Source organism: Grampus griseus, assembly GCF_964374135.1.
Source record: "Grampus griseus genome assembly, chromosome: 10".
NCBI classification, from domain to species: Eukaryota; Metazoa; Chordata; class Mammalia; order Artiodactyla; family Delphinidae; genus Grampus; species Grampus griseus.
In genome coordinates this window covers 72934513-72948757 of record NC_139004.1, presented here as the reverse complement: position 1 = coordinate 72948757, position 14245 = coordinate 72934513, and the positions used below count along the sequence as shown (strand labels likewise).

The 14245-nt window shown below is 37.7% G+C and overlaps 1 protein-coding gene across 29 annotated transcripts in view; it reads right to left on the bottom strand.

Annotated features, from left to right (window-relative positions):
• Positions 1-14245, bottom strand: part of SLMAP (sarcolemma associated protein) — a gene marked incomplete at its 5' end in the record, with an annotated part of 147717 nt that overhangs the window by 82789 nt on the left and 50683 nt on the right. For 15 of the 29 annotated variants that reach the window (XM_082663920.1, XM_082663937.1, XM_082663935.1 and 12 more), the window contains one exon: positions 4149-4296. In XM_082663920.1, coding sequence (XP_082520046.1) covers positions 4149-4296 — 148 coding nt within the window. Of the gene's footprint in view, positions 1-4142; positions 4297-14245 lie in introns of all 29 variants that reach the window. The other 14 variants (XM_082663931.1, XM_082663909.1, XM_082663916.1 and 11 more) reach the window with 1 other exon arrangement.

The window sequence follows — 14245 nt, the reverse complement described above, 5'->3', positions numbered from 1 at the left end:
TATAGAGATTGATGATACTTTTTAAAAATAATGAAATTACTAAAGTAATTCTTTCCTCACTCAACAATATATCTTACAGAAATCCCTGCAATTCATATAATACTAATGTATTCTTTTTAATACCTGCATGAAGGGAAATATAAAAATTATCCTTCCATTGTTTTTTGTACTATGCACAATGATGCAAAAAAATCCTTTCACAGATCCCGACAAACTAGTTTTTATCATTTCAAGTATCTAATTTGATACTCTTATTATAAATGTATTCAAAAGCACTATAGAGCATCTGTCTCCTAGAGTTATGGAAATATAAACAAAAATAAACAAATGGGGCCTAATTAAATTTATAAGCTTTTGCACAGCAAAGGAAACCATAAACAAAATGAAAAGACAACCTACAGACTGGGAGAAAATATTTGCTAATGATGCTACCAACAAGGGCTTAATTTCCAAAATATCCAAAGAGCTCATACAATTCAATAACAGAAAAAAAACAACCCAATCAAAAAAATGGGCCCAAGACCTAAACAGACATTTCTCCAAAGAAGACATACAGATGGCCAATAGCCACATGAAAAGATCTCAACATCGCTAATTATTAGAGAAGTGCAAATCAAAACTACAATGAGATACCACCTCCCGTGGGTCAGAATGGTCATCATTATAAAGTCTACAAATAATAATTGGTGGAGAGGGTGTAGAGAAAAGGGAGCCCTCCTATACTGTTGGTGGGAATGTAAATTGGTGCAGCTACTATGGAGAACAGTACGGAGGTTCCTTAAAAAACTAAAAATGGAGTTACCATATGACCCTGCAATCCCACTCCTGAGCATGTATCCAGAGAAAAACATAATTCAAAAAGATATGTGCACCCCAGTGTTCATAGAAGCACTATTTACGACAGCTAACACATGGAAGCAACCTAAATGTCCACAGACAGATAGACATAGACAGATGAATGGATAAAGAAGATGTGTTTTATATAGATGATGTAATACTACTCAGCCATAAAAAAGAATGAAATCATGCTATTTGCAGCAACATGGATGGACCTAGAGATTATTATACTAAGTGAAGTAAGTCAGATAGAGAAAGACAAATATCATATGATATCACTTATTTGTGGAATCTTAAAAAAATGATGTAAATGAACGTATTTACAAAACAAAAATAGACTCACATAGTTTCATTTCTGAATTTAATTTATTAATACCCTAATCAGGATTTTTTTATCTACTGTCACAAATGAAATTAGTTACAATTTTCTTCTTTGTACTTTATCTGTATCAGACTTTGGCACTAATGACAGGCTGCTGGCTTCTTCAAAGGATTTTGAGAGCTTCCCACCTTCACCTATGTTGGAGTATTTAAACAACATTGGATTTATGTTCTTTAGTAAGACCAAATTCGGCTGTGAATGCCCATTTCTGGTCAATCTTTAATAACATTTTTTAGTCTCTTTTAAAGAAATCAACTTAAAAGTTTCCTACATCTTGGGATAATTTTGCCAGGAAAACATTAATTTACTCTAGTTTTTTTTTTTTTTCTTTGCCATAGTTTCGCATGTAACAGTCTCTAATAATTCTTTTGGTATATCCCATATCTGTGTTTATATCTCCTTTTTCATTCCTTATATTTTTTAACCTAATAAAGGAATCAAGGCTTATTAATTACCTATTTTATTTTACTGTTTTGTTTTAAAGATCCAGCCTTTGGGTTTGTTTAATCCCTTTCAGAGTTTTTTGTTCACTTCATTAATTTCTGCTTTTTTATTTCTTCTTCCCAACTTCTTTTTCTTGTTGTTCTTTTTCTAATTTCTTCTAAGTGCCAAGTTCCTTCATTGTTTGTCTTTCTTCTTTAACACGGAAAATATTTAAGATTATTAATTTTTATCTGAGTAAAGGATTTACTGTATTTTGGTATGAAAGTCTCCTTTCCTTTCCACATAGTTTGAAATTCCCTTTTTGATGTCTTCTTTGATCCAGGGGTTATCCAGTAGTGTTGTACAATTTCAGTAGGATTTTCCAAGTGATATAAAGCTTATCATAATACTGTTTAGCATAGAGCATCTTTTTTTTATTTTTTAAAGCATATGTTTAAACAGTAACACTCAACTCGTGACACAGCTGTATCCCAAGAGGCCATGCATACTATAAGTCAACTTTTTGAAGGCAATAAATACCAAAAGAAACAACATTTTAAATGATGAAGAAATTTTTCTTTACTTTCCTTAAAGTTGGCATAAAAGATAAATTTTCAAAGAAGCCTGCAAGAATCTATGTTGTCAAAATAATATTGTACTAATAGTAACCCTGAATCTCAGAGTTGTCCTCTTAGCTTTCTACAGCATTTTCTAAAGTGGCCCCCACAGCTAGATGGGGAAGAAGAGAGGGAAGGAGTTTGGAACTTACCTACATCTTATAACAGTCACCCCCTTGAAGATCTGCATATATGTTAGCATGTTATAAGGTCGGAGAAGTCCTGACTATCTTTAGTTAACTAAGCATTCCTAAACGTATTTGATTACTTCATTCTTCTATCAATTAACACCTTTTAATTCTCTTTGAGAAATGCAAGCCAAGAAAATAGATATTCCTTGGAGAGAAAGACAGCGTAATCGAATTCTGTCTTCTCTGTGGGCTTCTCACAGCTGGGGTTCTGTAAATGTTTGCTGAATGACTTGCTAGCAGAGGAGGTGTGATGTGGCAACAGCAGATATCAGAGTGTCCACTGCAGCTGTTCTCAGTATGTTTATACATAAGTTGAGCTCTTAGTAAGGAGCACTCAATATTTTGCATCAAAATACAAACTGTCCCTTCTATTTTAAATTGTAAATGAAAATTCCTAAGACGTTGGCCCTACACACATCCAAATTTCAAAACCTAACACCTTAAAAAAACAAACAAGCAAACAAAAAACCTAACACTCTGAGGAGGCCAACAAAACCCAGCAAAAATAATACTGCAGTTGCAGTATGTAAACGTATATGCACGTGTACACACACACACTATCATCACCAGTACCCCCTGGATTCCCATATCTACTGTGCAAAATGCCAGAGACTAATGACTTAGGGTATTATCAGATCAGAGTGTGCTCAGAGAAACAAAAGCAGAAACTTGCCAATCGGTTCCACTGTCTATACTAAACTGAGACAGTGGGACTGCATACTTTTGGTTCCTATTTATTTAGTTTTATGATTCAGCCATATAATTTTTGGGTCATAAAGTAAACAGTGAACTAGGTAGGGCCAAAAAGCCTCAGAATTGTAAAATTAATCTAAATTTATTTAGCTAGAGAAAGCCTAGTTTCAAATACTTGAGACATGAAATTTTATATTCGTGGTAGCTGCCTACAGAATTCTGATTTTGTTTGGGGCAACAATGAAGACACAACCAAAAGGGACAAATCATAATTGATCTATGCCAGTCACGGATCTCCTGCTTCCCTTTGCCAAGTAACTTCCTTCCCAGGCTCCTTTGTAGCTACAGTTAAAGGTATGTATGTGACCTACCCATGCAGCCAGTGACACAAAAGAAAGAATCTGCTGGAAGGAGTCTATGAAAGATTATTCTTTCAAACATGAAAAGAGAGCCACACAAAAAGGCATTTTGCCCCCACCTTATCTTTTTTGCCTAGGACACTGGTGTGAGGAAAATAAAGCCTGGGGCTGCAGCCATCACCCTTAGACCATGAGGCAACAAGCAAAAGCGTAAAAAACCAACACGTAAGGGATAACAGAATGGGAGGACAGTAAGACCCTCTGGATTCCTAATAACATCACTGAGCCAAGTGAACAGTCTGGACCTACCTACCTCCAGGCTTGTTGTTAATAAGTTAACAAGAAATATCCTTATGGTTTAAGCTCCTATTGGTTGAGTATAGCATCACCACAGCCAACTGTTTTCTAACTGACACAGCAGTGCCCTGTGTTTTCATACTGTGATAAAGAATATAAATTATATAACATTTTATAATTTAAAATTTTAGAAAAACGATAGGGAAAGTGAGAGACTCAACTTTTCACTGCATAAAATGTTGTACTTAAATTGCTTTTGCAAGCATGAAATGTTTTGTAACATTAAACAATAGAATAAAAAATTAAACAAACAAGACAAATAATAGGAAAAATCGATCCATACCCGTACCTTTCCGTGTGTTCTCCGTCACATCTACCCCAAACTGGATAATGTCACCGGAAAGAATTTCACATGGTGGACTTTCTTCAGAGCCTCGACTCAATCTCTGACTATTTATAAAGGTACCATTACTACTTTTAGTGTCTTGGAGATAAAACTGCAAAAATAAAATTTAAAAAAAGAGCCAAACATTAGTAGTAATAATTCCAAACCTACTTTTAAAAAATAGTTATCAATACTTCCAACTTTGCAAACTACTGCAGGTAGATTTTTTTCCCTATCAATTCAAACCACTTATTTCAGCTAAGATTCTCCTTCATTACATATGAAATTAGAACCCTGAAACTGGGTGATTTAAAATCCAGCTGGACAAAATGGTATATCACTTCAGAAAACAGTTTACAAGGTCCTCAAAATGTTAAACAAAAAGTTAGCATATGACCCTGCAATTCTACTCTGAGGTATATACTGAAGAGAACTGAAAACATATGTCTTCACTAAAACTTGTACACGAATGTTCATAGCAGCATTATTCCTTATAGCCAAAAAATGGAAACAACCCAAATGCCCATCATCTGATGAACGGGTTAACAAAACATAGTATATCCACATGAATTATATTATTTTGCAATAAAAAGGAATGAAGTACTGATTCAAGCTATAACATGGATGAACTTTTAAAACCTGATGCTAAGTAAAAGAAGTCAGTCACAAAAGACATTTATTATGTAATTCCATTTATATGAAATATCCAGAATAAAATCCATAGAGATAAAAAGCACATTAGTGGTTGCAAGGGGCTGAGGTGCTGGGACAGACGGTGGGATGGGGTGAATAAGTGCTAATGGGTATAAGATTTCCTTTTGGGGTGATTAAAAGGTTCTAAAATTAGATAGTGGTGATGGTTGCATAACTCTGTGAATATACTAAAAACCAATGAATTGTTCATTTTAAAAGACTGAATTTTATGGTATAAATTATATCTCAATAAAGCTGTTATTTTCTTTTTTTTAAGCCAGCTACACAAAACTCTAATTTTATCTTTCCATCTCACTCTGACTTTGTAACTTTGCTCCTAGGATTTCTGGGTTAAGTCAAAGGAAGTGCTGTTTATTCCAAAGGCAAGGACAATTGGTATTAGGTAACACCTATATTAATTGCTATCAGTTAACTAACATACGTGGTACCAGGCCCAACACTTCAGTAAACTCTTTGTGATAAACATTTTGGAGACACTAGAAACTAAAATACTGGAATCAACTATGAAGGTACCACTTCCTGGCCCCCCCAAACTTGCCTTTCATCACTTGGGTAATCTTCCTTCTTTAACAAGGGAAGGGACAGCAGGAGGCACAGGAAGCCTACCTATTTATCACCTACCTATTCCAAGAGAAATTAGGAACAACTGGGATCACACACAATAGACTTACTAGGAAGAGAACAACCAATAAAAAAAGATGTACCTTTCTTTTTGCATCTTTCTACACTCTCCAGCCCTGCTTATTCTAGCAACACATTTTCACTGAATGCCTTCCTAAGGAAGAAAGGAAAGAAGAAAACTAATATTTATTAAAATACATGTTGCACCACCAGGTCCTTATTTAACCTTAACATTAAAGCTATGTTATAGATATTATTTCCATTTATAAGTGAGAAAAGTGGGGCACAGGCAAGTATCTTTCCAAAGTCACAGAGCTATGGAATACAGAAGCAGGGATTTATATCATAGAATTAAAAGGGACATTTTTCCCCCATTACTTCACACTGACCTTTATGTTTCATTTATCCTTCACTCCTTCCAAAAACCCTCTTCCAAAATGAAACACAACAGAAGAATAAGCAATTTGCAGAAGATACGAAAATGACATTTCTTTTCATTAATTCCTAGGTGACAATTTAAAGGCCACCAAGCTGTCTATAAATGACTTAGTCTCTGTTTATAATTCAAAAAGAGACCAACTGTTACTTTCGCTAGCAGTTTATATAGTTAATTACAGACCATTAATAAAGAAAATTGTGTTGATATTTTACAAGTCCATTTGAAACTTAGAGGCCTTAATATTTCACACCAGGGAGATAAGCACAGGCAATATGCTCAAGTAGGAACAATTATCCTCAAGATTTTTTCTACACTGGAACCTACTGTTGCACTGTATAAACGAGTTTGTTTTTTAATTTTAATATATTCTTGGGAAATGTGGCAATATCTGAATTCTGCTTTGGTCATTTTCAGTTATATGTGCCTTGGCAAGCCAAATAAGGGGATTATAGATTTACAGGGGTTTCCAAACTTCAAATTCTGATCCATTAGTGTGTTACTAAGTCAATTTAGTGGGCTGTTACTAGTGGTTTAAAAAAAAAAAAATTAAGAGAACAAAAGTAAGAACATATGAAATGAGGTTCAGTACTGTTTAGAAAACTTTGTTTGAAAAACAAAAATGTGTGTGTGCTTTTCTATGTGTATACACACACACACACACATATATCTCAACACCTCATGTTTGTAGCTCTTAACTCTAAAACCATAAATTTTCAAATTAAAAAAATTTTTAATCAATATTAACCCATGTTCTTTTCATTCTAACATGTCTATATTATGTCCAAAGCACACCATGGTATCTTTGGCCTTCATTTAGCTTGAACATACCATTTACGTTAGTTGCTCATTGATCCTCTGCTCTCAACCAGCTAATGGCTTCCAAACACCTTGGAAGAAAGTCCAAAGTTCTTACCATTACAGCCAATAAAGCCCCACATGATATGGCTCCTGGTTCCCTCTCCAAACTCATTAACTCACACTATTTTCCTCCCTTATCCCTCTCAGCCACACTAACCTCCACTCATGCCCCTGAGCCGCCACACTTGAGTATAGCTAGACTGCAATTGTTTACTTCCCTGCAGAAATATTTTCACTGATTTAACCTTCTGCCCTTGGTGTTTCGAAAAACTGTTATTAAAAATAATGTTTCTGCACCTTCTATGAAACAATCTGCCACTATTCAGTCTACATTGTACAGAAGCTATTCTATTTACTATCAGGTTAGATAGGTATAATAAATAAGTCAACTTATTTGCAAGGCACTGGGAAGTGACTGTGCTTACAGTCCCTGGATGCATTTCCCGTAGCAGGTATGTCAGTTGGTCCTTTGTCACTTTCAAACCAGAAATATCTTTCTCCTCTATGCTGATACACCTTTTTCTATCAGGCTTATTTATTTATTTTTGGCTGCATTGGGTCTTCATTGCTGCGCGTGGGCTTTCTCTAGTTGCTGCGAGCAGGGGCTACTCTTCGTTGCGGTGCGTGGGATTCTCATTGCTGTGGTTTCTCTTGTTGTGAAGCATGGGCTCTAGGTGCATGGCTTCACTAGTTGTGGCACATGGGCTCAGTAGTTGTGGCTCTCGGGCTCTAGAGCGCAGGCTCAGTAGTTGTGGCGTACGGGCATAGTTGCTCCGTGGCATGTGGGATCTTCCCGGACCAGGGATCAAACCTGTGTCCCCTGCACTGGCTGGCGGATTCTTAACCACTGTGCCACCAGGGAAGTTCCAAAAGAGAAAATTTTTAACTACTCTAAAAAACAAATCTTGTTGAAGCTTTAACTATCTTTATTTCCTAGTAGCCTAAGGAATGCCCAAGCATCTCTGGTGTTTGTATTAGCCAATGGGCATTCACTTTGATGTTGAGCAGATGTGTAAGGAGCCCAGAATTTATAAAATCCCCTGGAGCTCGTGGCCAAAGTTCAACTTTCACTGTTTTCAGGCTTTATCTTCAATTAACTCCCTGCCTTCCCCTGACTGAAGGTTAAGCTCCCCCAAATCAAGCACTGATGGTGATCCTTGAACTGAAAGGTTGTCCTTACCCCATCAGTCACTTTTCCTTGTTTCTTGCTTATTACGATTACCTTCAAAGACGCAGGCACAGAACTTTACAGGTTGCATAATTTGCTCTTTGGCCTTCAGAAAGTTTTCTGCTCTTTCACTCCATAAACAAATACATTTTGCATCACTTTCAGCTTCGCTACAATTTGTAAATGCTTTCATTTCCACTATAATGATAGACTGCTTCTTTCTAGCTTTTCTACGTTGACACGTTTTTGCAATATCCAACCACCAATAGGGATTTCCCTGGTGGTCCAGTGGTAAAGAATCCGCCTCCCAATGCAGGGGACGCGGGTTCGATCCCTGGTCGGGGAACTAAGATCCCACATGCTGTGGGGCAACTAAGCCCGTGTGCCACAACTACTGAGCTTGCACCCTCAATGAGAGAGCCCATGCTGCAAAGTACAGAGCCCACACACTCTGGAGCCTGTGCACCACAACTAGAGAGAGAAGAAAAAAAGAAACCCACACGTCACAACTAGAGAGAAGCCCGTGAGCCGCAACAAAAGATCCCACATGCCTCAGTGAAGATCCCACATGCCTCAACTAAGACCCGATGCAGCCAATAAATAAATACATACACACATACACACACACACACACACACAGATATGATGATAGTAATTATTAAAAAAATCCAACCACCAATAGATTAATAACATTTGAATTAAAGCTTCAGAACAAAACACAAACCCAGGACATGTGCCACAGGCCAGAGGCCAGAAATTCTAAGTCCATACAGGGGGGTTTTAAAAATGTGAATGCAGAGTAGATTCTGGATTCTAGATGGCAGATACTACATCATAGATTTTTTTTTTTTTTTCTTTTTCTTGGCCTGCACCATGCAGCATGCAGAATCTTAGTTCCCTGACCAGGGATCAAACCTCTGTCCCCTGCAGTGGAAGTGTGGAGTCTTAACCACTGGACCACCAGGCAAGACTCCATACATCATAGATTTTTAACTTACTTGAATCACCACCTAAAATCAAAAAAAGTGACTAAGACAGCAAAACCAAAATCCCATGGGCAACGTTTGCAACAAAAATTGGTGACAAATTATCCATATGAACCTCAAAATCCAAGCAGGGAAAACCATCAACAGTCACAAGACCTTCATGAAATCAGCATCTGTGCAGGAGGATGTGTATATGGAAACAATGCAGGATTTGAGGGACTTGAGAACCTCAGAATAGTCACTAGATATTTACTGGACAATATGATAGCTAATTTGAGAAGAGAAGATGAAAATGGGAAAGGTTCAGCCCAATCCACTAACAAGTGAGTATGAGGTAGATCCTGAAAAAGGCTGGAGCAGTCTGAGTCTTATAAATTCTTAAAACCAACCTACCAACAAAAGCTGCCTTCAAGGATAGGGCTCCACACTGTGGGAAAGCTGTTGGGTGTGGAACCAAAATTGATCAGGGCAGGGACAATAGAGACAAGGAAAGAAAAAGACCCAGATAAAAGGAGAAAAGGGGAAAGGAAGCCATCGTATTTTTAAACATTTTACAAAAACAACAGAAGAGGGAGCTCTGTGACATCAGAAAATTTATCCTGAATCATGACCCCCTTCTGTAAGTTCAGGAAAACAAATTACACATAAAAATGAGCAACAGAAAAATATCAGTGTCCCATGCCATACAGTTATTTAAAAAAAATAATAATAAAGAGCAAAATAACATTCCCTACACATAATGACAGACAAACCTCGGGAACAGATCAAAATTATACTATTTCAGAACAAGTTAAAAGACATTAAGAAAATAACTCAAGGCACGAAAAAGAAATATAAATCACAATTACAAAACTCAGGGAAAGGTGAAAGAACTCAAAAAGAAATAGAAAAAAAAGGGAAATCATTTCAGGAATGAGTATAAAATTAAAAGGACACAAGTAACTAAATATAACAAAAAATGTCTTAAGAGAAATAAGAAATAAAGAAGGAATTTTTTTTTGAATCAAAACAAATGAAGAAAGTGAAATTAGCAAAATGACAGAGTAGGCGGCTCCAAGCTCTTATCCCCACACAAAGGCTGAAAAAAACAAGCAGAAACTGTCAGAACCAACTTCATCAGAGCCTTGGAAAGCAAAGTTTTACAGCAACCATGTGAACACTGAATCAAGAATAAGGCAACTTAAAAATGGTAGGAAATCTTGGAACTTCCCTGGTAGCGTAGTGGTTAAGAATCAGCCTGCCAGTGCAGGGGACATGGGTTCAATCCCTGGGCCAGGAAGATCCCACATGCCACGGAGCAACTAAGCCCATGTGCCACAACTACCGAGCCTGTGCTCTAGAGCCCACGAGCCACAACTACTGAGCCCGCGCACCACAACTACTGAAGCCCATGAGCCTAGAGCCCCTGCTCTGCAACAAGAAGCCACTGCAGTGAGAAGCCCGTGCACTGAACGAAGAGTAGCCCCTGCTTGCCGCAACCAGAGAAAGCCTGCGCACAGCAACGAAGACCCAACACAGCCAAAAAAAAAAAAAAAAAAGTGGGAAATCTTCGTGGCATTCCTCACCCTTGTCGCCTCCCTTCCCCCTGTAAAACAGAAGCCTTGAAGACATCAGCCTGAATTCCCACTGTGGGACCCTGTTACCTAGTTCCAGAGAGAGCAGACCTAAATTGCAAATTATTGTGTCCGTCTACTTTAACGTGTCTGGGGGCTACCTGAAGGTCTGACTAGAGGCTCTCACCTCTGTTTAGCCTAACTCAGAACTCACCCATGATGGAAAAGCAGTGGCTTGGCTTGCTGAAAAAGTGGGATTTATCCAAAGTGGTTCAACATAAGTCAATCAATATAATATACCACATTAATAGAAAAAAGGAAAAAACCAAAATGAAACCACAAGATCATTTCAATTGATGTAGAAAAGGCATTTGACAAAATCCCATACCCTTTCATGATATTTAAAAACAAACAAACAAACAAACAAAAAACAACCCAGAAAGCTAGGACTGAAAGGAACTTCCTTAACATGATAGAGGACATTTATGAAAAACCCACAGCTAACATAATACTCAATGGTGAAAGACTGAAAGCTTTCTTCCTAAGATCAGGAACATGGCAAGAAAGCCTACTTTTCACCATTGCTACACAATACTGTACTGAAGTTCTAGCCAGACACAAGAAAAAGAAATAAAAGGCATCCATATTGGAAAGGAAGAAGTATACTATGTCTATTCACAGATGACAAGATTCTCTATATGGAAAATCCCATAGAACCCATAAAAAAGCTACTAGAGCTAACAAGCAAATTCAGCAAAGTTGCAGTTTACAAGAAAAACAGAAAAATCAGTCGTGTGTATACATCAGCAATGAACAATCCAAAATGGAAATTAAGAAAGTAATTCAATTTATAATAGCATCTAAATAAAATACCTAGGAATAAATTTAACCAAAGAAGTAAAAAACTCGTACAATGAAAACTACGAAATACTGCTGAAACAAATTAAAGACAAATACAGGCATAGCTCGTTTTATTGCACTTAACTTTACTGTGCTTCACAGACATTTCATTTCTTACAAATTGAAGGCTGTGGCAACCCTGGGTCAAACAAATCTATTGGCGCCATTTTTCCAACAGCATTTCTTTTAATTAAGGTATGTACATTGTTTTTTTTAGACATAATGCTATTGCACACTTAATAGACTACAGTATAGTGTAAACATAACTTTTATATGCACTGGGAAACCAAAAAATTCATGTGACTTGCTTTATTGCGATATTTGCTTTATTGTGGTGGTCTGGAACTGAACCCACAATATCTCTAAGGTACGCCTGTAAACAGGACATCCTGTGTTCATGGATTGGAAGACTAAATATTAAGGTGTCAATACTACCCAAACTGGTCCACAGAGTCAATGCAATCCCTACCAGAATCCTAATCGCCTTTTTTGTAGGAATGGAAAAATCAATCCACAAAGGTATATGGAATTGCAAGGGACCCTGAATAGGCAAAACAATCTTGAAAAAGAAGAACAGGGTCCATCCAATAGGAAAAGAACAGTTTCCTCAACAAATGGTGACGGGACAACTGGATAACCACTTGCAAAAGTTGGACCCCTTCCTCCCCCTATATACAAAAATTAACTCAAAGTGTATCAGAGACGTAAATGTAAGAACTATAACTGTGAAGTTCTCCTCAGCCATTATTTCTTCAAATAATTTTTTTCTGCCCCTTTCTTACTCTCTTCTGGGATTTCCAAAATGCATATGTTGGTACACTTGATGGTGTCTCATAGGTCCCTTAGGTACTGTTCATTTTTCTTCATCTTTTTTCTTTCTAGTCCTCAGACAGAGTAATTTCAATTGCCCTAACTTCAAGTTTGACTCCTTCCTCCTACTCAAATCTGTCACTGAATCTTCCACTGAATTTTTATTTCAGCTATTGTATTAATACTTTTACAATTTCTATCTCTCTACTGATCTTCCACACTTATTCACACATTGTTCTCCTGTTATTCTTTAATTTGTCCATGGTTTCCTTCAGCATTATGAGCATATTAAAAACGGTTAATTTAAAAAGTCTTTGTCTAGTAAGTCCAATGTCTGGGCTTCCTCAGGGATGCCTTTTATCAATTTCTTTTTCTTTTCCTGTGAATGGGCCATAATTTTCTATTTCTTTATATGCTTTGGAATTTTTTTTGAGAATTAGACATCTTGAATATTGTAATGTGGTAACTACAGATATCAGGTTCTCTCCTCACCCTAGGGATTGCTGTTGTTACTTGATGAAGGCTGCAGTCACCAGTTTATTTACTGACTTTTCCAAACGATTTTTTGCAAAGACTATATTCTTTGTCGTGTATCATCACTGAAGTCTCTGTTTTGTCATCTCCATGGTCATCCAGTGACCTAACAGAGATTCCCTTAAATGTCAGGATCCAATAAGAAAAGGCAGGAAGGGTGTGTTTTGTCTCTTTAATCCCCTTGGCAGATGTCAGAGAAGCTGTTCTAGTCTGTGGGGTTTGAAACAATGGCCAGCCTCTGTGCCAGGCCCTCAGCAATGAAAAGCAGTGACAAAGGGCTTCCCTGGTGGCGCAGTGGTTGAGAGTCCGCCTGTCGATGTAGGGGATACGGGTTCGTGCCCCGGTCCGGGAAGATCCCACATGCTGCAGAGCGGCTGGGCCCGTGAGCCATGGCCGCTGAGCCTGCGCGTCCGGAGCCTGTGCTCCGCAACGGGAGAGGCCACAACAGTGAGAGGCCCGTGTACCCCAAAAAAAAAAAAAAAAAAAAGCAGTGACAAAAACATACAACCCCAATTTTTGAAAGACAAGCAAAGTCACACCAGGAATCATGGGCCACCATACCCACAGTTACCCACCACAGGGCTAGGGGATGGAAATGGTAGCCACTGTGCAAAACACTGAAATTCTCAGAAATTTATCACCCTCTGCTTCACTAAGCACTCCCCTGGATGCTGCAAGTGTTTGCTTAGACTCCAGAGTTCCAAAATAATTGCTTCAGACAGTTCATGCTAGCTTAACAGTCATCCTGGTGAAGAAAACCAATTTTTGGAGCTTCCTCCTCCATTATTTTTTATGGCATCACTCCACAAGTCCCTAATCTATAATAACAGCTACCATTTATTGACTGCCTGCTATGTGCAAGCACTTCTGATCTTCACAACAATCCTACCAAGTAGCTATTACCATGTCCATTTTCTAGATTAAGAAACTGAGGCTCAGGTATATTAAGTAGATTGCCATGGTCTCACAGATAGCATAGATTTGACACTGTTATTCCTTCAAAACCTCCACAACGCCTTCCTTCTCTCCTACTTAAACTAAACAGTCTCTGGTCTTTGAGTCCAAAGTTATGAAATCCCACTTTGTTTATGAAGTTTTCCTGAAGCAATCAGAATAGGAAGAGCCAATTTCAACTCTAACTCCACTATTACGGCAAATCATTTTAATCTATAACATTTACTTGGCACCTGTCTGGAGAGATTGCACATCCATAAAATCAAATACGGAGCAACTGTACACTGAGAATAAATTAAGAGAGTATGCATTAAGTACCAAAATCCTGAGAGGCAGGATTAGGATTAATAACGTTAGGCACAGTCAGTTGCTAACAAGACACTTAAGAATAAGAGAGGTGACCTGAATGAAAGGCAAGGAGAAGGAGGAGATGGAGGAGGAACAGGTATTACAGTATATTTATATACAGTTAAGGCCCAGCCCTAGAGGGTAACCAAAAACAAACAAAGGAAGAAGTGGGGAAA